This window comes from Gopherus flavomarginatus, chromosome 1 (genome assembly GCF_025201925.1).
Source record: "Gopherus flavomarginatus isolate rGopFla2 chromosome 1, rGopFla2.mat.asm, whole genome shotgun sequence".
Taxonomy (NCBI): Eukaryota; Metazoa; Chordata; order Testudines; family Testudinidae; genus Gopherus; species Gopherus flavomarginatus.
Window position 1 is genome coordinate 204565342 of NC_066617.1, and position 26672 is coordinate 204592013.

Consider the following 26672-nt stretch of genomic DNA (forward strand, 5'->3'; position numbering starts at 1 on the left):
TGGTGGTTCTCCTTTTTCCATGAGGCAAGCCACAATATCAGCTTGTCTCCTCAGTGAAGGAACAGTCCGTCTCCTTGCCACCACTTGCAAACCTGCCTGTGGCCAGGGGAAGTGGCTGGGAGTGCCAACGCCATGCCCCTATTGCAAGGGCAGGACACAGCCCAGAGACGACAGGGAGAGGTATCATGCAGCCCCCCAGCATCTAGGCGGCAGCAGCAACCCTGTCTGCAGCCTACCTTGGGGTCTGGGCTTCACACATCCTAGCACTTCTGTCCCTAACTGCAGCCCTGCAAACCTGCCTGCGCCTGGGTCTTTCCATGTAGAACTGCAGGCAAAAAAGTCAGTAAGTGGCAATCCTGTTGTCAATATCCAGTTCAAGTCAGTTGGATGATTTCAGTTCCAGGCAAAATGTTTAACAGGAAGTAATTATCAGGGTTGTTGTTAAGCAGCATTTATTCTATATAGAGAGAAGATGTATTATAAACCATTCATGTTGGTTTGGTTTGGCTTGCATAATAGAAATTACCATGTGCTTTGCAGGCTTACAGCAGTATTTTGTATTTGAAGCCAAGAATGCAAATCATTATCAGAGGACAAAAAGTGAAAACGCAGCTGATTTCCAAAAGTCTTGCATACATTGAACGTGATATTTATAGACCAAAATTTTTGGCTGTATCCTTTACTGATTTGTATGTCATTGCATGCTGAATGGGAAGACCTGATGTAAGTAGGCTGTCTGTGACAAAATGTTGTGTTGCAGATATCCATGGTAAGATGTTATACCAAACCTAGAGGCTGATGGAATTGTTCTAGTTTGAAAGTATTGGCTCATTTTTGAATGAACTTTCAGTATGAAGAAACTCTTGGGTGATCAAATTATCCTTAACATCCAAAAACAAGGCTAAAACTGTAAGAATCACCTTTGGATTTAACTGCAGAAACAAAGACCATTATGGAATAATGATGTATCACAAAAACAGACTAATCAAAGCTTATGAAAGGGTTGGCTGTCAATTAAAGGTAAGACATTAACCTTGAAAAACATTAATATTTGTGAATTAGAAGCTAGTTTAATTCAAAACAGTTTACCTAATTTGTTTAATCGAGAAATTTAATAGCAGGCCCTTCTGACTTGAAATACATCTAACTTATCTAAATATTGGTTAACCTGTTCTCTTCCTATTTTGGCTTGTATTCCTTCCCACTGGTTGTCAGTATTAATTGTGTTGAGTATCTGGTGGTGATTAATCTTTTTAGTGAAGACTGCAGCACAATAGGCATTAAGCACCTTAGCTCTCTTGATGTCATCAATTATTAGCTCTCTTTCTCTGCTAAGCAGAAGATGCATTTTTTTCTTCTTTCTCTTGATCCTAAGGTATTTAAAGAACATCCCATTATTCCCTTTTATGTGCTATGCCAAGTGTCATTTTGTGCTTTATCCTTTCTGATTTTTGTTTCTACATACTTACGCTGTTCTTTAGTGCTCCTCTGTATTAATGTAACCATGTTTCCATTTTTTGTAGAATTCCTTTTTGATTTTCATGTTGTTAAAGAGCTCCTGATGGAGCCTTATTGGCCTCTTACGAAGGAAAGATAGAATAGTATCAGAATAGTTTGCAGTTATGCCTTTAATATTGTCATCCTGCGGAACTGCCAGCTCTCCTGAACTCATTTTTCCCTTAGCTTTTCTTCCCATTGGACTTTACCTATGAGTTCTCTGAGTGTGTTAAAGTCTGCTTTTTTGCTAACCAGTAGAGTATTTATTTAAAATTTTGAACATGGATTTGAGGGAGATGTGAGGTGAGAAATAGAAACAAATACTTGCCAAGTTAATGTATTAGCTACTTAGTGTTCTAGCCTGGAAGTTGGAATTTTCCCTTGCCTTTTATGTCCTTATTCTGCTGCTTTTGCTCCTTTCTTTCTTTAGAATGATGAAATCAGCATTTCATGATCACTTCCACCCAAATTGCTTTCTGCCTTCAGATTCACAGCCAATTTCTCCCTGTTGGTCAGAATCAAGTCTAAAATGTTTGTCCCCATGATTACTTTCTCCACTTTCTGAAACAAAAAGTTGTCCCTGATACGTTCTAAGAACTTATTGGACATTTGTTGTTTTGCCTGTATTATTTTTCCAGCAGATGTCTGGGTTGTTCATGTTCCTCATAAGTACCAGATTTTGTGTTTTTGATATTTGTTTTGTTTTAAAGTGCCTCATCCACTTTTTCCTCCTGATTTGGTGGTCTATAATATACCCATACCATGATTTCACCCTTATTTTTCCCTTGGTTATCTTTACCGAGAAACTTTCAACTTGTCTGCCTCTCATCACCTTCTTGACCTCTGAACAAGCGTCTATATTCTTGATGCATTATGCTACATCACCTGCCTGACCTTCCTGTGAACAAATGATACCCCTCTATACCAATAGTCCAGTCATGAGATTTATCCCACCAAGTCTTTGTGATAAGCTTATTTATTATATGCCAACACTTCCAGTTCTTCCTGTTTATTCCCCATACTCCTTGCATTTATGCATAGACATCTAACATGTTGAACAGATTCCCTGACTGATATCCCTCTTGTTGCTCCTGTGACCCTATTGTAAATTTCCATGTCTTCCTCCCTTCCCCAGAACATCTAGTCCTCTGTTAATATGGGGTTTTTATACTGACCTTGGAGCTTTTGTCACCTGCCCTCTTTGGACCTATTTTAAAGCCTTCCTTTATCCACATTGGGTATGTTTTCATCCATGATAGGTACAAAATACAGGACAATTCCCTTTTTTTCAAGAGGAACTACATGTCAAAATTAAATTAAATTTTGTAACTTCTGCTCATGTGGCTTGTAAACTTTTCTGACAACCTTGTTGATAAATTGAATATATTTGTAAAATCCAAACTACCAATAGTCTGTTTTTTCCTTTTGTATATAGGAGTGTTTTAGTATAAAAGTTGGCATCTTTTTCTGATTTCTATATTAATCTTTTACAGGCAAACAACATGGGTGTTGGTGTAGTTGGGGTTATAGAATGTAACTTCCTAAAACCAACTCATAATAAACAAGATTTTGATTATACCAATGAATACAGGTGAATATATATGTTTTTTTTAGACATATTATAAAATGGGTTTACAGTGGGTGTATTAAATACGTTTCGTAGCATGCTATTTTCTTAGCTATAAAATGTCAGTTTTTCCCTAAGTATTGTATAAGTACTTTGTAATCTGAAATTGTCATGAAATACTACCACCACTTTGGACAGTAAATGTTACCAAATTGAAAACAAAGGTAGATAATTCTGTTTTTAAAAGTTACTTTATCTTTCAAACACTTTCATGCTTTTTTCTTTAAATGCTTCTTTCTATTGGTAGAGTTAACTGGCTGTAAAGCTGAATTCATAAGCTAACCTGTGGAGTATTTTAAATGTTGAATATGTATTTGAGGAGGCGTGAGGTGAAAAATAACAACAACAAATAATTGCCAAGAAAAGTTTTATACATTGTCATCTACATCTGAAGATACTTAGGAGTTTCTATTTTTCCTTGTTTTTTACATGCAAAGATAATTAAGTAATTGACTTTTTGGAGAGTGTATTTAAGGAGTCTCAAAATTAATGCCATAGTTAAAACTGTAAATTAATAATTTGTCCATTTTAAAAATAAAAGTTGACTCATCCTTTTTAAAATTCTGAGATACAGCTTTCCTGTTTCTCTGCCAGGCTGAGCAATATCAGTTGCCTGTAACCGAAGGAAATGGATAGGTCATTAGAATGGAAATTCTGTTAAATCTTTGAGATTTGGCAGATGAACCAGAAAGTAAGCAACTCAGATTTCTCAGCAGCATAGGGTTGTGGTAACTGGGATTTAGAACTGCTCTATAATAATTTATGAATAGTGCATGTTGATCTGATTGGGATGTTATATAGAAACAGTTGATAGAATGTAGGGGTGAATGGAGAACAAGCAAGAAGGGAAAAAATGGCTCAAGGTAAGCGACTTGTCTCATAACTGCACACGTGTTTGACAATTCCAGGACAGAAAAAGGCTTTTGATCACTGGGATCAAAAACTCAAAAAGAATAACTTTCAAAAGGGAGGGTAGCTGTTTAGGGGAACCAGACTAAAACCTCGGATCCTTCTGAGGATATCTGAAGAAGTTAGGCCTGTTTAGCTTATCATCAGGGAAGAAGTACAGGTACCTGAACTCACTTGAACCTGTTAAGTAAGTACAATTGATCCACAGGATACTGTAGTCCAGGGCCTGGTCTCGAGAATTGCAGAATCCCACCTATTGACAAAAAGTAGACAATTGTTTGATTATGCTCATAGTTTGTTCTTAAATTTTCAAGAGACCAAATAACCAGACGTATTGAAATTTATTGTCTAAAGACAAAGCAGTACAATACGAGAAGGAGACATACATGCCTTCTTTCTGGAAAGCAATTCTTGCATGGAATATATGCTTCTAAAATAGCTTATCAGCTAGTAATCAGGAAATTTAGACTTGAAATGAGATGAAGGTTTCTAACCATCAGAGGAGTGAAATTCTGGAATAGCCTTCCAAGGGGAGCAGTGGAGGCAAAAGACTTCAAGCGATTATCTGGCTTCAGGACTAAGCTTGATAAGTTTATGGAAGGGATGGTATGATGGGATAGTCTAATTTTGGCTATGGATCTTTGACTATTAGTGGTAAATATGACTAAGGCCTGTGATGGGACACTAGATAGGGTGGGATCTGAGTTACTACAGAGAATTCTTTCCCGGGTGTCTGGCTTGTGAGTCTTGCCCACATGCTCAGGGTTTTAGCTGATTGCCATATTTGGGGTCGGGAAGGAATTTTCCTCCAGGGCAGATTGGCAGAAGCCCTGAGGGTTTTTCGCCTTCCTCTGCAGCATGGGGCATGGGTCACTTGCTGGAGATTCTCTGCACCTTGAGGTCTTTAAACCACAAGCTGAGGACTTCAATAGCTCAAACATAGGTCAGGAGTTTGTTACAGGAGTGGGTGGGTGAGATTCTGTGGCCTGCGTTGTGCAGGAGATCAGACTAGAAGATCATAATAGTCTCTTCTGACCTTAAAGTCTGAGTAATATTTGTAGTATCATTTTACAAACTACAAAGCTTTTTACACATCACTAAAATCCAGTCCATCAGTTTGTAACAGTTCTTTAACTTTGTTCTATTCTTTTCTTATTTTTGATTTGACTAGTACTTTCCAAACCTAATTGGGTGAAGAGGTGCATCCCAATCTGTGCTAGGACCTATCACTCTTTGTATTTTAGCTTAACAGGCTTCCTATTTTCTAATGACAAAGCTGACTTCAGCTTTGCAAAATGTTGTGATCTTGTGAACAGAATTGTGGGGAGAGCATTACATATACAAACACTTTTTGTATATGTAAACAAATTGTGTTAATATGGATAATACTCGTTAATGGCATGTATGCAATCTCTAATATTTTTGTATTGACTAACACACCACAAGATAGGTAAAGGCCAAAGACCTAACACGTGAGGGAGTTGCATTCAGAGAGACCAGATTGAGAACAGAGATTTGGGTAACCCTTTACAATAACAGTAACTTTCTCAACTTTTATCTAAAATTGTGCTACTTATATTTATTAAACAGTGGATATTTTTTTTTTCTCTCATTTGAAGAGAGCTTGGGAGACTTCAGAAATAATTCACTTAATTGACAGGTGACTGGTAAATAATGAAAAATATTGAAATACATTTAATACACTAGTAGTTTTATGACTGTTTAGTGGTGTTATCTTACAACCCCCCCACCCCCTCCACACACACACAACACACCTTTTCAAAGACACCTAGATTTTGTGCATCTGCTCCCATCACCCTATCAAGTCTGCTTTCCTTGTCGTCCCTTAGGCTTCAGCCCTGCAACTGAATATGTTCTGGAAAACCTCTGTTGACTTTGGTTACGATGTCAACTCTATTCCTCCTTTAGTGCCTATTCCTTGTATACAGATAATTGTTCCTACTGGTCTCATCTGTATTTCCCGTTTAGACAAGTATTTTCATTTTACAGGTCATGTTTGGTCTTGTAGAATCCTTTGTTCGTTTGGTCCAAAACCATCCTACTTAATTCATGTACTATAACTTTTGCTCTGGCTTGCTTATTTCCATGTCTTTGCCTCTTCAGTTCACTAGCTTCTTATCCATTTTGCTGTGCTACTTACTCCTCCCTTCCAGTTTGCCTCCTTCATTCATGTTATGATTCACTTTTTTGTGGCTGTCTACCTTTGTATTTTTCTTTCTAGACCTCTCTTTGGAACGTTCATTTGTTCTTGTTTTTCGGACTTTAAATCTTTAAATCTGATCTCAAAACTTCTCTTCCTCTTCTAAGACTGTTGTGATCTTGCAGAGGACTTTTGCATGTCTGACTTAAGGACTATCCAAGATTGTCAAATAACAGGCTTAACTGAAATTGATTAATCATAGATGTTCAGTCAGAGATTAGTACAGCACTGTATAGAATACAGAAAGAATAGATACATTACTACCCTAACTGTAAGGTAAAGATCTAATGCCGTGTGTGTCTCCTCTTCACTGTAACTGGTGTGATGCACAGTTTCATTCCTCACCTAAGTTCCAAAACTTCTGTTATTATATAGGGATTTCAGCCCATGACCCCTCTTCGCCAAAAACACTCTCCCAGAACCATGTTCTGATGTCATTTCTTATGTTCCGATGGGATTTCCTTTAATATCTGTACATTCTTAGTTTACCTGATTTATGTGTGAAGGCATAATTTTTTACAGCTGAGGACCAACATTCTTCAAGATACCTCTCAGTGAGTTCTTCTTCCCCCATAAGCATTCTTCCCTGTTGATTCCTCAATAGGAAACATCTGCTGTAACAATCATCCCTCATCAATCAATTTTATATATGCTTATGTAAGCATTATAATATAACTTTTTTTTTTAAAGGAATGGTTTCCAAGAATATTTGGAGTTTTATAGACATAGACATATAGCACCATAGAAGCACCACAGATTATTGGATACAGCCTAATGCATAGAATCATGAATAGGGTTACTTATAGGTCAAGGGCCAGTATTCTGGGCCTTAACATTCCACATACTTTGTTAATATCATAAAGATTCTAAAGAATAGTTTATTGTATATTGATTCATTTATATATTAAGAAAAGGACTAAAAGGGCTAATATTCATGAACAAGTACTAACAGGACCATCAAATGGACTATTTGAATTATTTTTTAATAGCTGTATTGCCTTATCTCTCACCATTCTTTTGAATCAAAAGCTGTTTTCTTCAACTGCTGCTATTTCTGCAGACTGTAATTGTACTTTGGACTAAATTTTCACCACCGCTGTGAGTGTTTGCCCAGACTCCCTCATACCTAAATCAGAGACTCAGTCCCATAGACCAGGGGTGGGCAAACTTTTTGGCCCGAGGGCCACATCGGGTTTCAAAAATTGTGTGGAGGGCCCGTTAGGGGAGGCTGTGCCTCCCCAGGCAGGCAGGTGTGGCCCAGCCCTTGCCCCCATCTGACCCCCCCCTTCCGCTTCTTGCCCCTGATGGCACCCCGGGACTCCTGCCCCATCCAACCACCCCAGTTCCCTGATGGCTCCCCTGAACCCCTGCTCTATGTCCCTAGACTGCCCCTGAACCCCTGCCTCATCCAACCACCCTTTCTCCTTGACTGCCCCTGGAACCCCACCCGACTGCCCCCAGCTGCCCCATCCAACCCCTCCTCTCATTCCTGACGGTCTCCCCCTGGACCTCTGCCCCATCCAACCACTCCTCCTCCCTGACCACCCCCACTCCTATCCAAACCCCCAACCCTGACCACTCCGCGAACTCTCCTGCCCTTTATCCAACCCCTCTCCCTGCTTCCTTCCCCCTTATCACGCTGCCTGGAGCACCGGTGGCTGGTGGTGCGGCTGCACCTGACAGGCAGCCGCGCTTCCCGGCTGGAGTCAGCCACGCACCCCACAGCACCGGGTCAGGCTGGGCTCTGCGGCTGTGCTGCCCCAGGAGCTTGCCACCCAGAGCATGGTGTAGTGAGCTGAGGCTGCGGGGGAGAGGGAACTGTAGGGGAGGGGCTGGGGGCTAGCCTCCTGGACCAGGAGCTCAGGGGCTGGGGAGAACAGTCCTGCGGACCAGATGTGGCCTGCGGGCCATAGTTTGCCCTCCTCTGCCATAGACCATTGTATCACTCAGTGCTCATTTTATTTCTTCTCTGAAAGTCATTTGTAAATTGAGTTTGAGACCTTTATTTTCACTATTAGTGCAAAGACTTGTCCAGTATTTGAACCAGCAGTTTTCCCAAAGCAAAGCCAGAAATATATCACTAAGGGCTTGTCTACAGTACCGCGCAGGGTCAATCGAAGATGCGCAACTTTAGCTATGTGAATAGCGTAGCTGAAGTTGACATACTTTGATTTTCTTACTGCGGTGTCTTCACTGTGGTAAGTAGACAGCTGACGCTCTCCCGTCGACTCCGCTTGCGCTCCTCATTCTGGTGGAGTATCGGAGTCGATGGGAGAGCACTCAGTGGTTGATTTTTCGCATCTGTACTATATGATCTGACGGGTAGTGTAGACAAGCCCTAAGTTATTGACACACAGGACTTCAGACAAGTCCAGTGCTTTAGTTTAAAACTACAGTTTTTTTTATTTGAACAATTTTCTGCTATAATCACACATTTACAGATTGTATAGAAAAGTTAATGTTTTTCTGGCTAATAAGTATTTTACAAAATGTTTCTCACGAGGCACTGTTTTTTTGCTAGACTTACAATAGCAGCACTGGGAGAAAAACTTAATGATTACTGGAATGAAATGAAAGCAAAGAAAAATGAAGAATATCCTCTAGATTTGCCAGTAGAGGATATACAGTAAGTAAGATGTCTCTCAAGCTATAACGTAAAGGCCTCAATACTAGAATACATGTTAGTTTCTCTACTCCTACATGATATTGCACAGGAGTGGGGGGGAAAAACATTTTCATATGAATGTTTTGATATTTCTTTACAGAAAACGACCTGATCAGACATGGGTTCAATGTGATTCATGTCTGAAGTGGAGGAAGCTTCCAGATGGGATAGATCGCTTGCCAGAGAAGTGGTACTGTTCGTTGAATCCTGATCCACAATTCAGGTAAAGTAGGATCTGGAGGAATATCTAGATGCTATTGCATGTTTTACTTTTCTCAGTTGACTAGAGCACCATTTGTCTCAATACTCTTAATCAGGAATTGCAGTGTACCAGAAGAACCTGAAGATGATGACTTAATACATCCGACATATGAGAAAACGTGTAAGAAAAAGTGAGTACCAAAGACTTGTGTGAAAAGATGTACCTATTATAGAATAGATATATGAGAAGTAAAACACCTTTAAGTTTTTAATTTACCCACTGTTTGGGGGATATTACCAAGTTACAGCATGGTTTGTGCCCTAAAAGAGCAGACCAAACCATTGTAAGGGAACAGTGCTGCAGTGTTATAAATATCATATATAATCCCTCCTTTTAGCATGGACTGATGCAGAAATTCTCAAATTGTTCTGTGGACCACTGGTGACATTTTTGTTTTTGACTGCTGGTCACATGATGCTCTCTCCCTCCTCCTTTCCAGTTGCTAAATTAATACATATTTAGCTGTCAATGTAAATACTCTCATAGGGTAATATTATTAGAGCAATTGCTGGCATTGGCTCAGGGATGTTGCATAATTTTTAATGGGGAGGGGAAAGGTGGTCCACACAGTGAATGAGAAGATGACACTCTAAGGTGTGATGCAGGCTACATAAACTGAGGATCCCTTGTCTAGCCTACACATACAATTGGGTATAACCAACTACCCCAACACAGTAATTTGAGCATGAACAAGACCTTAGCTGATAGTTCAGGAAGTCTATTATTTTGAGTGCTGATGAAAAGGGTTAGTTTAAAAAGGATGATTTACAGTGGTCAAATCTCACAAGTAATTGAAGTTATGCTAATTTTAACTCCTAATAGCCTTCATGCTTAAATTATATTCAGTAATTCAGAATATTAGTGAAAACCGTTGTTCATTCTTTTCATCTTCGAAAGGTGAAGAATATTGTATTCGTTTTAAGCTAGAAATTGATTTTTACAGTGAATTATATTTTGATTTAAACTTTTTCTTCCCCTAATGTATAAAGAGACAGGGAAAAACTAAGGAGGCGACTGGAGTACAGCCAACAGGTAACTGTCTCTCTTAATCTTGATTTGCTCTTGAATTTGGTAGTTTTGGCTGTAAATGCACCTGAATGATGATTTCCCAGATGTAATTCATTCAAGAATATATATTCAGTATATTGGACTGTAACCGCTAAAGTGCATTTAGCAAAAGCTGTAAATTCAAAACTCTGTATGTACACTTCGGGAAGTCAGGATATTTTTTTTTTCCATCTGAGTGTCTGATTTTGTTTGAGAGGATATAAGGGAGATTACTCAAACTACTTTGTAATGCATTTAAATATTTTTATATAAACATTCTGAAAGGGGCTTCAAACATAATTTACACAACACTATAATATTTTTAAATATGCATTTTGTTTTACTAGTACATTTTTAAAGGCAATGAGCCTGCTGCTCTTATTTAGAAGTTGTGTAAATAAATATACACACTTCTCATATTTAATGTTGTTATATACGCAAGTGCACACATACTGGTATCTGATCCCATTACACTAGTTTAAGAAGCCATATACTTTTTGACTATTTGATCAAATTAAGGTATTTAAAACAGCATTGAGAGGCTCTATGTTATGTATCTTCTATTTGATCAAATTAAGGTATTTAAAACAGCATTGAGAGGCCCTATGTTATGTATCTTCTGGGTTCAACTTGCTTAATTTACAAGTAAGAATTTTTTTAAATTGTCAGTCCTGCAGATTCAACCTCAGATCTGTATCATTGCTAGCAGTAAAGGTTCTGCTGGCCAAATTCTGCTTTCATTCTGCATAGACAACCTTAATTTCAGTGGGGTTTTTACCTACAAAAACTATTTGCAGAATTTGTCCTTTATTTTGAACTTAATGTTTCAGTTGATTCATTAGATTGAAAAAAAAAAAATACAGGCTTTCTGCCATAACTATATTAATGCTGTAGTGCTAACAAATAAAAAGTGTAAACATCTGAAAACCTGGTCCTCTCTCTATATATATTCCAGATCATCTTTTTACTTTAATGGCAAAATTTAGTGTGCAAGATCACTTAGTATGCATATTTCATGATATGCATGTGTCTCTTTGCTCCCCGTGTACCAGATTTTCAAATACATTCAGTAAGAAGATACTGTTTTCATAGTCACATTTTGGGAGCAGAATTCAAAGTTCAGTGATTAATTATTAAAGTATTAAAATGTACTCTCCAAAGTAATTGAACCAATGTAAATAAAACTATTTAAATATTGAAATTACTAGAGAATATATAAAAGCATAGCTTTCGTGAAAAAAGTTGATAAAAGTATGCAAGTAAAATCACAAAATATGCTTTAATAGGCAGATAATAGAATTGTTAGACTGAAATGTACCTTGAAAGGTCTTCTAGTCTAGTCCTCTGCACTCAAGGTAGGACTAAGCATTATCTAGACCAGTGGTTCTCAACCCGTGGCCTGTGGGCCCCTTGCGACCCAATCAGCACACAGCTGCAGCCCATGTTACATCCTCAGGGCCATACAGGGTGAGGGTGTGTGTGTGTATCTAATATATATGTAGTATGGATATGGCCCACATAACACACAGCAAGCTACATATGTGGCCCACAATGGTAAATAGGTTGAGAACCACTGATCCAGACCATCCCTAGCAGGTGTTTGTCTGACCTGCTCTTAAAAATTTCCAATGACAAAGATTCCATAACTTCCATAGGCAGCTTATTTCAGTGCTTAATTATTCTGACAGGAAATTTTTCCTAATGTCCAATCTAAACTGCCCATCTAGTGTCCCATCACTGGCTGTTGGAGATATTTCCTGCTAGTGGTCAGAGATAGGCAACATGACATTGTAGGGAGTCTCATCATACAATCCCCTCTATAAACTTATCAAGCTCAATCTTGAAACCAGTTAAGTTTTTTGGCCCAACTGCTCCCCTAGTAAAGCTAGTCCAGAACTTGAGTTCCCTGATGATTAGAAACCGTCGCCTAATTTCAAGCCTGAACTTGCTGATGGCCAGTTTATATCTTCTTCTCTCCTCCTGGCTTTCTCCAATTTGTCCACCTCTTTCCTGAATGTGGTGCCCAGAACTGGACAAAATGCTCCAGTTGAGGCCTTATCGGCATGGAGTAGAGTGGAAGAATTACTTTTTGTATCTTGCTTACAACACTCCTGCTAATGCATCCCAGGATGATGATGGAGAGTTTTTTTGCAACACTGGACTGTTATTTAGCTTGTGATCCACTATAACCCCCAGATCCCTTTCTGCAGTACTTCCTTCCTACTCAGGCATTTCCCATTTTGTATGTGTGTAGCTGATTGTTCCTTCCTACGTGGAGTACTTTGCATTTGTCCAATTTTATTCTGTTTGTTTCAGGACATTTCTCCAGTGTGTGCAGATCATTTTGAATTTTAATTCTATCCTCCAAGGCACTTGCAATGCTTCCTAACTTGGTATCATTCACAAACTTTAAGTGTATTCTCTCTGCCATTATCTAAATCACTGATGAAGATATTGAACAGAACCAAACCCAGAACTGATCCCAGCGGGACCCCACTTGGTACGCCCTTCCAGCTTCATTGTGTCCCACTGATAACTACTCTGGGAATGGTTTTCCATCCAACTATGCGCCCACTTTATAGTATCCTGGTTCCCTTTTGCATTCAATAAAAAACTCTTACTTTAGTCAGACATAGGCCTGGTCTTGACCTAAAATTTAGGTCAGCCTAGCTATGCTCTTCAGGGGGAATGAAATTTTCACATCCCTGAGACATACAGTTAAGCGAACCCTAAGCCTCAGTGTAGATACCACTAGGTCTACAGAACTATTCTTTCATCGACCTAACTGCCATCTGTCAAAGTGGTAGATTTACCACAGTGATGGAGCAACTCTTGTTGCTGTAAAATGTGTCTACACTACAGCGGCATTGCTGCAGCTGTGCTGCTGTAGCGCTTGTAGTGTAGACACAGCTGAGTATCTCTGTTTAAAAATGAGGTGTCCAGTCTTGAGGCTTATATTTTTTCTTGTAATTGTTGTCCTTTACATCTCAACTAAGCTAACTTACAATTTTTTTTATTTTGAGTATTTACTAGCTGTAAAACTAGGTGCAGCCTGCCTTTGGGAAAAAACACCATGTGCCCCAATAACAAAAAGCTTTTATGTTGGGAGAAAATTGCAGTGGTAGAAAGCATCTCTAGCCTGCTATTCATGATTGAAGGAAGAAGAAAGGGGGCCAGTGCAGCCCCAAAAGTGAGTGATGCTATAGGAGAAGTGATGTCCAGTGTGACACACATAGCAATTTCCTGCAGTACCCTGGAAAAACATTATTGGATTAAATTTAGCCTTACTGTATTAAGTTTATATATCATTGTGGGCCAGGGATTGTATGTAATTCTGTGGGGGTGGAGGGGGAACTACAGCCATCCAGGAGCTAAGAGGGGGTGATTAGGTAAATTAACTCAGGTTGCAACACACTTCTCAAAGTACCACCACCTGTACTACTTGAGTTTAAACTGATGCAGGGCCTTCTTTCTGTTCCAACAAATGGACAGGACTTTCTGTCCAAGAGGGGAGACAGTCCTTCCTGAGAATGGTTGTATGTGGAAGGACTTGATCTATTTGTGGATGTGCTTGTTCTGAGTTAACAGCTATCAGTCCTTATAGAAAAACCCTTATGTAGGGTTTGAAGGATTGACTCCTAACTGTGCCTCCCAATAAATGCCTTGTCTACATTCCACTACTTTTGTTGTTCTATTTTGTATTGGTATTTATTTTGTTTGCATTGTAGTTTTGTTTTGTGTATCTCTTAAAAGTTTATTATTTAGCAACTCATATTAAAGATTATAGCAGTTATAATTATTTAAATTATTATTTAATACTAGCTTAAAGTACAAACCAGGGGGTGCAAGATTATGGAATAGCCTACTAGGGTATAATACATTATAAGCTTGATTTGCCTTTAAAGCATTTTTTGTCATTTTAATTTTTCTTTTAATTATATTATAAACTGGTTCAAAATATTTATTACTACAGGCAGTTTAGGTGTGAAACAGAACATAGACCAATTAAAGTAATATTTTCTGCATTTATGCCAGAAGTGTTTTTTTAGCCACTACACAATAGTTATTAGCATAGACAGTTTATACTTTATGAGCATCAGTTTTTCAGCCATACTGTGCAATTTGAAGACTGATTCCCCAAAGTAAATCCAGATACTGGCAACTCTGTCTGTAAGACTGTACAGCTGCACACGTAATTGTCTCCCAGGAGTGAACAGCAGTACAAGCCTGGGGCTTTCCCAATCTTGCATTGTCTTGCAACAGAGGGAAAACTTTTTTTTCCCACACCAGATGGGTTTCAGTGGTTTTACATTTAAGTTCATGGAATTGGATCCTTGTTAATTTGTTTGCATTGCACCAACTGGAATATTTCATACAACAAATTTTAACTTGTTTGTGGTAAGAGGGCAAGTTTTCTTGCTGCATATAACTTAGGGTCACTTTTACTTTGTATAGCTTGTATATCCCCCACGTACGTTATTAGCACACACAGACTTAATTCCATACCCTTAAAACAGTTACAAGATCACGTTATATACAGTTAATAAAGCTTTATTAATGAGTTATTGGTTTTGCTTATTTAATGGATATAGTACTTTTGTTGCTATCTGCTATCAGAGTGCTTGATTGTTTCCACAGCATCTCTATTAGCAAAATAGTGATTTCAAGCAGTCTAGTTCCTGTGCCAGTCCTGTTAAGTTCTTTCAGTGTAGTTGCCCTCCCAGCACTCTTACACATTTTTGTCTAGAAAGTCCTTTTAAGGGTGTTTAAGCAAATTTTACCTCTCTTTAGTGAGCACAGTTCTTTATGGTAACTCACATTGGTAAAATTTAATAACACAGACGCGTACAAAGATGTTCAGTTTATTTATAATGTTTCCTTAACAGGTCTTAACCATAAACTATGTGAACCTGTTTCCAGTCTAGGAATTTTTAATCTTTATTTCCAAAACTCCACCATGTGGTTTTTGTGTTTACTCCCTTAGTGACATGTATTTTTACATCACAGTTAAACAGAACTTTTGGATAGGATTTCAGTGGTTGGATGTTTTATAGTGTTTTTGAATGGGCACTGCGCCATTCAAAGTAGTTCCATCATCCATAAATATAATGTATTAAAAGAAAACAGAATATAAATGGCACTTTTGAATAAGATTTGATGGTTGGGCTACAACAGTCAGCTTGGGGTTGTTTATTCTAATGGGAACAGGGGTTTTCAACCAGAGGCTCATGACCATCCTGCCCTTCTCATATTGGTAAATGCAAGGCAGGTTTTCAGCTGTATGTGAAGGTGACCCAAGTACCCAAGGACATGTTGTGAACTTATGTAATAAGGTACATAGTTCCTCCAAATTTAGATTTCAAGTACCTTTCCTACCTTCAATGTGTCTATAACTTCTGTGCTTAGTCTAATTAAATACTGCTTTTTCTACAGGCTAATAATGAACTGTATTTTAAAACACCTTCTGTCTCTTCAATCAAAAATGCATTGTCATCTATGAGTAGAAAGGAGGGTGCTCTAAGATCACACTTAACAGAAGCCTTAAACACTTCTGTTACAAGATCTATAAACACTTCAAACAATAGATTAGTATCTTCACCTCATTTGGATCCTGAAAACAGGTGAGTGAATAAGTGCAAAGTAGCTTTTCCTTCATCTCAGGAATAAATAATTTGCAGATGAAAGTAATTATGGTGTCGGTAATATGTCAATTGCCAGGTTGTGACAGCCATAATGACTGATGTTATCTGAGCTAGTATGATAGCTGTCAGATATTAGATCAAATGCTTTCTGAAGAGTGAAAGCAAATGTAGGAAGCATTTTGCTAACAAGGAGGAAGATTGATTGATTACTTATTTCTCTTAGTCAGGAAAGACTGCTTTGTGTTAGTTGTCTTTCCAGTATATTTTTCCAAAGAAGCTTCCGTTGCTGGTAACCTTTTATTATATTGTCACTTCTTGGTCCAAGTTTATTAGTCTGTTTCATGATATAGTGTGAAAACAAGTCAATTGCTAAGTTACTATAAAAATAATGCTTGATATGTACCCTGACTGACTAGTGATATGTAGTTTTTTCTTAGCATAACACTCTTTCTAGTCAGAACCTCTCTCTGCTGACATCTGTTCTATTCAAGAACATCTTTCTCTTGACTTGGCCTGTCTTTCTGCTAATTACTTGTAATTCTGAATTAGTTAACTAAAGATGTTGTTGTTGCTTCCATTGTCCCAGATAGCCTTGGATGAATCCTTTTGATTCAGTCCAGCCATGAAACCTGATCTCTCCTAATGTTCTTAACTATACCAAGCACAACCAACAGTCTCACTATAATAGATAAGCAGAAAGATCCTCTCAGGGTATGTCAACACTATGGGATTATTCCAATTTTACGGAAACTGGTTTTGTAAAACAGATGGTATAAAGTTGAGTGCACGCAGCCACACTAAGCACATTAATTCGGTGGTGTGCGTTCATGTACCGAGGCTAGAATCGATTTCTGGAACGTTGCACTGTGGGTAGCTATTCCGTAGCTATCCCATAGTTCTCACCAGTCTCCCCCACCCATTGGAATTCTGGGTTGAGATCCCAATGCATGATGGTGCAAAAACAGTGTCGCAGGTGATTCTGGGTAAATGCTGTCACTCAATCCTTCCTCCGTGAAAGCAACGGCAGACAATCATTTTGCGCCCTTTTTCCCTGGATTGCCCTGGCACACGCCATAGCATGGCAACCATGGAGCCTACTTTGCCTTTTGTCACTGTCACCGTATGTGTACTGGATGCTGCTGACAGAGGCGGTATTGCAGTGTTACACAGCAGCATTCATTTGCCTTTGCAAGGTAGCAGAGATGGTTACCATCCCTATTGCACCATCTGCCATTGTAAATTGGCGATGAGATGACGGTTATCAATAATTTTGTACCGTCTGCTGCTGTCATGGGTGCTCCTGGCTGGCCTCGCTGAGGTCAGCCGGGGGCGCATGGACCAAAAATGGGAATGACTCCCCAGGTCATTCCCGTCTTTGTTTTGTCTAAAAATAGTCCTGCCTAGAATATGGGGCAAGTCTACTAGAGAGCCAGAGAGCACAGCCACTCCGGGTCAGAGCCCCAGAGATCCTGCAGAAATGATGAGCTGCATGCCATTCTAGGGGGTGCCCCTGCAACAACCACACCCGTTGCTTCCCTCCTCCCACACCCCTCCTGGGCTACTGTGGCAGTGTCCCCCCGTTTGTGTGATGAAGTAATAAAGAATGCAGGAATAAGAAACACTGACTTTTTAGTGAGATAAAATGAGGGGGAGGCAGCCTCCCGCTGCTGTGATAGTCCAGGGAGTATAGAATCTTTTCTTTAGACACGAAAGGGGGGGAGGGGGAGCTGATGGAGCTCAGGCTCCAGCTGCTATGATGAGGACGGTTACCCAGCAGTTTGTACCGTCTGCCAGGAATGACAGGGAGTCATTCCCATTTTTATCCAGGTGCCCCCGGCCGACCTCACCAAGGCCAGCCAGGAACGTTCATGGGCTGATGACAGTTTTCCACCATTTTGTACCATCTGCCATCAGGAAAGGAAGGGGAGGGGATGCTGCTGTTCAGTGCTGCAGCACCGCGTCTACCAGCAGCATGCAGTAGACATACGGTGACATTGAAAAATGGCAAGAAACGATTTTTTCCCCTTTTTTTCCATGGAGGGAGGGAGATAAATTGACGAGATATACCCTGAACCATCCCGGACAATGTTTTTGACCCTTCAGGCATAGGGAGCTCAGCCAAGAATGCAAATGTTTTTCGGAGACTGCAGGGACTGTGGGATAGCTAGAGTCCTCAGTACCCACTCCCTCCCTCCATGAGCATCCATTTGATTCTTTGGCTTTCCATTACGCTTGTCACGCAGCACTGTGCTGAGTCCCTGCTGTGGCCTCTGTCTACCATAGCCTGGAGGTTTTTTCAAATGCTTTGTCATTTCGTCTTCTGTAACAGAACTCTGATAGAACAGATTTGTCTCCTCATACAGCGATCAGATCCAGTATTTCCCATACGGTCCATGCTGGAGCTCTTTTTGGATTTGTGACTGCATCGCCACCCGTGCTGAGCAGAGCTCCTGGGCAAACAGGAAATGAAATTCAAAAGTTCGCGGGACTTTTCCTGTCTACCTGGCCAGTGCATCCGAGTTCAGATTGCTTTCCAGAGCGGTCACAGTGGTGCACTGTGGGATACCGCCCAGAGGCCAATACCGTCAATTTGCAGCCACACTAATCCTAATCCGACATGGCAATACCAATTTCAGCGCTGCTCCTCTCGTTGGGGAGGAGTACAGAAACCGGTTTAAAGAGCCCTTTATATTGATATAAAGAGCCTCGTTATGTGGACAGGTGCAGGGCTAAATTCATTTTAAACGCGTAGTGTAGACCAGGCCTCATTCACTGTGTATAGTGTCAGATCAGGAGTGTCAATGTCCAATTTTCAGGAGCCCTCCAAAATGGTAGGATTTACAACTCCTAAAGTTGACGTCAAAATTTAGAAATTAAAAAGTGCAGATTGTCTAGAATCACCAGGTCACTCCAAAAAGTGTACTTTATTTTCATAAGCACTGTTCACACAAACTTGGAATTATACAGTTGGGAAAATAGGAATTATTTTGAATAATATAGTACTTTGCACTAGCTGATTTATTTCATTTCTTCTCTCCCCAGCCTTAAACGGAAGATTTCTGGTTGTTCACCTGTTACTTTAAAGACACCACGATTAAATAACCACACATTTGACAATCACACTGAAGATGACGATGATGAGGACGTCATCATCTTAGAGGAGAGCAGTACTCCAAAGCCTGCAGCAGACTATGATGTTACAATAATAAAAACTGAGCATATTAACATGGAACAAGGCAGCATGCAAGAGGAGCCTTGTGGTGCAGCTAGTTCAGAAGATAAATATGAGCAGTGGACTGCATCAACCCAAACTGAGATCCCAAGTTTAGTTGTTAAAAAGGAAGAAGTAGAAGATAATATAGATATGCAGTTAACCAGATCAACTTTGGAAACAAGCCAAGAAGAAATCATCAATGCTTCTGAGACGTCTTCTGTGGATTTTTGCATCAAATTAAACGAACTAAGAAATCAGCTGCAAGTAGCAAACCAAGAAAAAGAAAATTACCGAAAACAGTGTGAAATGTTAACCAACCAGATGAAAATACTAGAGCAGAAGATACTAGAAATGAATGATAACTATGTGAAAAAGGAAATGTGTCATCAGTCAACTGAGACTATTATATTCCCAGATGACAAACTAGAAAATTTTAAAGAGAAAAGTCCAGAAGAAGTGGCTATTTTATATGAGCAGGCCTTAAAAGAAATGGAAAAGCTAAAGGAACAGTGTAGTACTTTGCTAAACTTAAAAACAGAATGCAGCAAATGTTCTAACAATGAAAATAAAAATGACGTGGATGAAATTGCTGTGCAGCTTGATGATGTCTTCAGACAACTGGACAAATGCAATACTGAGAGAGATCAATATAAAAGTGAGGTAGGTATGTTAATATGGTTTATGGCAAGGTAAAGTGAATATACAGGACCTGTCCTTTTTTTTAAAGCTAGCTATAAAATTATTCACCAAGGCCTTGATCTTGTAATGAGCTCCATCCACAAAACTCCCTATGGCATCAGTGGGGCTCCTTATGAGCAAAGAGAACAGCCACATTGAATACACTGCAGGATCAGGGTCAAAATTTGTGGAGGCAATTGCACATACAAATCATCATAATTATTCAGATGCAAATCCAGTTAATTGGAAATAAATTAGGATTATCTCATTAGCTGACATCTCCTGTGTATATACTAGATCTTGATTTGTTGTAAATTGCTAGAGATGTGAATACCTTTGTTGTTTTTTTAGTAAACTGTAGCCTCTATTTCAAAAATTCAAGTACGAATATTTTTTTCAAATAGTACAATTAAAAAAATTAACATAACAAGTCTAGTAAATACATTTATCATGTACTGTGTGTTCAAGTAACACAACTAATAAAAACGGCTAGAAAAGATACCAAGCATTGAATTGGCATAGATTTACTCTTAACTTTTCTTTTGAAGTGATCCCTCCAGAGTAAGCTTGAGACACCCTGATATACAAATATAGAGTTCTCGTTGCTTTTGGGTAGTTTATTATTTGTTTCTGTTAGATACCACTGGAGACTGTCTGCCATCTTTTAACTTCACTTTTCAACTCCTTTTCCCATTTACATGAGGTCGGAGGTGCCTATGATTCTTCACTACTCCTTGCAGTCCATGGCACAGGTTCTTAGGTTTTGGAGTTCCAGTCCTTTTCTCTTCAAACTTCTCTTGACAGTCTTTCCATTGTGTCCTCTATCTTCCATGTCCTTTCTTGCTGTCCTCTTTCTCCCATCCTTTCTTTGCTATCACTGAGAGTCTCAAATTCATCTTCCCCCTAATTTATTCCATGTGCACTCTGTTTACTCTCCACTTGCCTGCCATTCTCTTCACTATATTATTTTATATTATCCACTGCCAAATCAGAGCAGGCAGGGACAGACAAATGCAGTGAACACTCTTCCTTTCAGTTTGTGAATTAATTGCAAGTTCCACAGTACTCCTGCCTTTTTCACTGCCATCCATGCTCACTGTGGGGTTCTTTTCAGTTCTCCAGATCTTGGTCCAGTGGCATGAAATATACTTCCCAAGCATAGAGATTCTTTCTTCTCTCCAGAAACTTCAGTCAGCAGCTCTTCTGTCACTCTTCCTTACTTGCATAATTGGTCTTTTGTGTTTACCTTCAAACGATGATCTTCAAACACAAATGCCTACTCTGATATCATATTTACCAGTTCCTCTTTGCTGTCAGCCAAAAGGGCCAGATGGTCAACATAGATTACCTTTCTCTATTTCCATAGGTTTGGTACTCCTATTACTTAACTCCATAATTAGGGTGAAGAAAAGAGGACTCAGCACACTGCTTTGTCTGACTCCCACTGCTGCCTCAGAACTCTCTGAAATTCCATGTATTGTTACCACCTTAGCTCTTGCCCCTCAAAGTTTCTCTATCATATCCATTTCTGAAGTCCCCGTCCCATCGATTTCAATACTGTAAACAATGCAGAATCAAGTCATATGCTTTGTCAAGATCAATAAATGCTATATAGCAGTTACACCCTCCATTTATAATTCTTTCAAACTTCTGTCTTGTAAATATGTCTGTAGTATTCCTTCCCTTCTCCTATATTTTCCTCCACCTTGCACCAAAACCTTACCTCCAAAACTTTTTCAAGGACTTTGAGTCTGATTTAACGGAGCGATGCCCAGTAAGTATTTGGATTATTTGCATCACCCGTGCCCTCCCAGAGAGGCATAATTTATCCCATTCTCCAGTTAAATAGGATCCCAGCAAACAGTTATGTATGAAGTGAGTATCTGCCTTGATCATATCAACGGTTATCTCATCTTCACTTGCTGCCTCACTTTTCTTCTTCTTATTCAGAACTTTTACCTCCTCTACAGAGATCAATACCTCTTTGAGGCTTTTCCATAATTGCTGGGGGTGCTTGCTGTTGCAATTCTCTTCTTGTTTAACAGCCTTTGGAAATATTTTTTCCATATCTCTACCACACCTTTAGGGTTAGTCATCACACAGTTCCCATCCTTCATGCAGAAAGCTCTATCTTGTGTTTCATTTGTTCATCTTTTTTGCCAACCCGTCTGACGAAGTGGGTATTCACCCACGAAAGCTTATGCTCCAATACATCTGTTAGTCTATAAGGTACCACAGGACTCTTAATCTGGATCTGTAAAAAGCAACAAAACACGGCTACCCCTCTGATACTTTCTTGACATCTTCCTCCAGCTTTCTGTATAATTCCTCTTCAGCTTCCATTCTCACCTTAGCAACTGCCTTTTTTGTATGTTGTGTGCTTGTTATTCTCATCCCAACCTGCTTTCTCAGACTCTTTAATTCTTTGTTTTTAATTACTTGCTATCCAAAAGTACCCTATCTTACCACTCGTTCTGCCACATTACCTTCACTGCCTTTAATGAAATGGGCAGGGATGGTGTCTGTAGCCTCTGTTTGCCAGAAGCTGGGAATGGGCAACAGGGGATGGATCACTTGATGATTACCTGTTCTATTCATTCCCTCTGGGGCACCTGAATTTGGCCACTGTCTGAGGGCAGGATACTGGGCTAAATGGACCTTTGCTCTGACCCAGTATGGCTGTTCTTATGTTCTTAAACTTTCTTAAGTCTCCCTCCACTCACTTCACTGTCTTTGGCAATGCATGAAAACCTTCCTTTACTGTTTAGCAAACTTCCTTTCTGCCCCCTTACCTAACTACTAGTGCAATTTCTTCCTCAGTTTCATTCTTTCCTGTGTTCTCAGGTTATACATTTTAGCTATTAATACTTGTTATACTGAGTGAATATGTGGCAGAACGACCTTTGTCGTTCACCATTTTCATATGTTCTCTTACCAAAATATAGTTTATCTGGGCTTTGCTTTTTCCACTGTAATATATCCTCATATGGGATTCTTTTTTAAAAAACAAAACAGTATTCACCACTAAACTCCCATTAAACACCACTTAACCCAGTTCTCTCCTTCTCAATTATTTTACCAAAGCCAAATTTACCCACCACTTCTTCTGTTGGGCTCCCTTCACCAACATGATTGCTGGTTGCTAACAAGGTGTCACTTTCAACCATAACCACCAACTTTCCAGCTCATTTCTAAAGTTCTTCCTCTCTTCCATAGGTCTGCCTGATTTGTGGAGCAAACTTTGATATCAAACAACCCTGTTCTCTATCATCAACTGTACTATCATCAATCATTTCCCTCTTCTTTCTGCACTCATGACATCAGTGATCTAAGCTCATTACCCCATTCATTTCCTTTTTTTCTCCAAACCAAAAAAGCTTTAAATCCATCTTTCAAAATTATACTTCTGCCTCTACACCATGTGGATTTTCTTTCTAGCCATTGCCTCCACCAGCTCTCCTGACCTACCCCTATGTGAACCTACATTCCAAGTTGCTGTTCTCAGGACTTGGTCAATTTGTTGCTGTTGCCTGGAAAAGAGTGTCGGTTACATGTTTTAAATACTTGCATTCAAAGAACACACCAGGAACCCAGGAGCTAAGTAGCCCACTCATGGCTGACCCTGCTGTGGATTTAATTTGGAGTTGACCTTCTCCTAGATCAGCTGCCATCCAAAGCATCTGACACCCAATCTGGCATCGTTGTGAGAAATAAAATTTTCATTTTGGAGAGAAACCATTAATATTAAAAAAAAACTAGTCTAAACAAAATTGCTGTATGCACGTGTTATGGAAATTGATCAGTTTTGGTAATTTGTCTCCATCTTTTTCAAAATATTTTTTAGAGGAGAGTATCTATACTCTGCCATTTTTTGCTCACCAAGAAAATGACAGTTTCTAAAATTAGCTAACAGGGTTTTTTTGGAATTCACACAGGATGGATAAATTAGTTTTTAAAAGATCAATTCTTTAAATGTTGGTAGTTATTTCCCTATCTTATAGTATTAAATTGCTAATGTGTAATGTGCTAATGTGTAATGTTTCTTTAGCTTTCTAATTGTTCATAGAATTTCAGATTTTATAGATTGCGCCCTTCCAAGTTTCAGATTTAAAATGCTCATCTATGCTGAAGTCAAGAGCCTCATTAATAGCCTTAATCTGAAAACACACAGATACAGAATTGATAAGTAAATTGCCCATGCTGTTTGTACTCAACTCTACTTTTTGATATATTGAACTTCCACAAGTCAAGAAAGCTGAATTGCTTTGACCAGTCTATACTCAACCATCAGGGTTTGCAGTGTGAAATCAATGGAACTTATGCTCCTAAATAAGTTAAGTGCTTTTGAAAATCCAACTGTTAGGTGTCTAAATTAGCTTTAAGTGCCTAACTTTAGGCTTCTGTTTTTGAAAATTTTGGCGCATGAAAAGTATGTTCACTAATGTATTGAAAGTCTTAACTTCTGATTGTTAATATTGAAGCAATTTGTTTTGAATGGAAAGATTTTATGGCACTAAGACTTTTTAATAACTACAATTTTAACCTCTGATACGACAAAAACTTGTGTACACTCATGTTGGTTTCAAGCAGATGAGCAGTTACATTGAAGAAAATCTGATGATATTAATGTGAGCAGAATTGCATACCTGCTTAAGTGTTTGCAGGATCATGGTTTTAATTTTCAATATTTTGTTTTCCTGCAGCAATTTTGTAAAATACAGCTGATACCCAACCAGTAGTGATGTTTTTAGAAAGCATAACTTAATTTTAATTCATTGCCGTAAAACACATTTTCAGATTAGTTTTTTAAAGCATCAGTAAACTTTTAAAAATCAAGTGATTTGATCATTAGTTAAGCCAATGATTTAAATCACCTTATTTTTAAATTACTCTACCTTGACTTCAGACATATAAAATTAACTTACTTTGATTTACCTGTCTCAGATTGAACTGCTGGAAATGGAAAAAACTCAAATTGGTTTTCAGTGCGAAGAGCTTAAAAGAGAAGTTGCACAGTTAAAAGCTACAATTCCTCAAGTGGTAGCATGTGCAAATGATTCTACAGCCAGTAACATTGAAGATCCTGTCAGTTATTCTGATGAAGAAAGGTATCGCTTTTTTTTCTTTTAGACCAGAAATTTGCCTGGAATAGCCTGTCAGGCTTGTACCTTAAAACCCTGTCAAAGTTCATGATTCATTCTGTAATGTTTTGTGACTTTCTGAATCTTCACTGCCCCTTTCTTTCCCCGCTAATGTTCACAATTTATCTTCCAAAAAAAATTTCAGATTAGTTTGTATAATATGGTCCAGATTGCAAATGTTAAAAGAATCTAAATGTGTAGTTTGTCTTAAAATCCTAAAAAAATAAAATAAGGTTTCTCTTTATTCAGGTAGAACAATGGCTTTTTATTGGTGTTAACAGCTTGCTTACTTACCGCTATACAACACACAGAAGACATTGTCCATTTTCTGAGGCATTTTTACTCCAAATGTATATTAGCACAGATCTAGACTACAAAATTAAGTCAACGTAATTTATGTTGACCTACAGCCAGCGCACTAATTAAATCAGCTGTTCATGTCAACACCACCCTCCTTGTGCCAATGGTTTGCGTCCTCACCAGGAGTGCCTGCATTGACTTAAGTGGGGGCATTGCAGGGGCTGACAGGCAGAGCCCCACCACTGCAACGTTGACAGTTGGTGCAGGGCTGACTGTGGGAACCCTCTGCCCTAGGGCTATATGTTTCGGTGGGGCTGGTGCTGATGGCGGTGGGTCCTGAGGGCACTGACCTGCCCCAGGCAGGGGCGACGGGGCTGGTGCTGATGGCAGCCAGCCAGTCAGTGGGGCTGGCGCTGATGGCACTGGCTGGCCTCACGTGAAGGGGATTATGGTAGGCTGCCTGCCCTATACAGAGGTGATGGGGCAAGACTGATGCCACCAGCATGCCCCATTTGGAGGCGACGGGAGGGCTGGGGAGGCTGGCCAGTCTGACGCTAATGGTAGTCAGCTAGTGGTTGGCCCTGTGCAGGAGGGGCAGTGCTGGGGCTGTTGGCATGAGCTGGCTTGTTCTGCCCCGTGAGGGAGCGGCTGTGGTGCTGGCACCAGCTGGCGGCCAGCGCCATCAGCCCCACCACTCCTGCATGGGGCCAGTGCCATCAGCCTCAGTCCTGCTGCCCCTACTTGGGGCTGGAGCGGCTGGCTCCATGTGGGGGCAGCGAAGCTGGGGCTGATGGCGCTGGCTGGCTCCATGCAAGGTCAACAGGGTTCAGGCTGTCAAAAGAAGCAACATGTGATGTAAGCAACTTAACTACATCAACCGAAGTGCACTCTTTTGCATACAGAGGTGAAGTTATTAGGTCAGCGTAGTGGATGAGTTACTGTAGTATAGATGTGTAACAAAATTAGGTCAGCGTAAGCTTCCTTATGTTGACCTAACTCTGTAGTGTAGACTAGGCCTTAAATGTTCTTTATGGATTACTGACACCCTTCCTCAAATGTTATTGCAAATTGTAGTAATAGATTGAGTTACCAATCCATACAAGTCTGTTCAGAGTTGTCACTGCTAGCCAGATCTCTAGTGTTAAGTTTGAGCTATAGCTGCATGAGTTGTGATCGTTCCTCTGTCTGCCAGCATTTTCTTTGCTGTTGGCCTCCAACTTTAATGTCTTGTACTCCCTGGAAGAATTTGCGGATTATTTGAATTTGTTGCACTAGTAGCCACCCACAAATCAGCATCCATTTTGCTGATAAGTCCCAGCCTAACCTGGAAGGAAATGCAGGCAGAAGGAAGAAAGATAAAAAGGATGGTTGAGTTGGAAGTAACTTGGAGCAGCAAAGAGGCATGGGGTGAGAAAATGAACACAGGAAAGCAAGAATAAGAGAAGGAACACACAAAATAAACAGGAGAA

At 39.6% G+C, this 26672-nt stretch overlaps 1 protein-coding gene across 2 annotated transcripts in view; it reads left to right on the forward strand.

The window, feature by feature from the left end:
* MORC3 (MORC family CW-type zinc finger 3) overlaps positions 1–26672 on the forward strand; it is a 46599-nt gene that overhangs the window by 18786 nt on the left and 1141 nt on the right. Inside the window, exons 7-16 of one of the 2 annotated variants that reach the window (XM_050929165.1) lie at positions 541–672; positions 901–1020; positions 2991–3088; positions 8776–8880; positions 9020–9142; positions 9237–9311; positions 10171–10213; positions 15662–15849; positions 18913–19744; positions 24707–24870. In XM_050929165.1, coding sequence (XP_050785122.1) covers positions 541–672; positions 901–1020; positions 2991–3088; positions 8776–8880; positions 9020–9142; positions 9237–9311; positions 10171–10213; positions 15662–15849; positions 18913–19744; positions 24707–24870 — 1880 coding nt within the window. The other variant, XM_050929174.1, reaches the window with a different exon arrangement.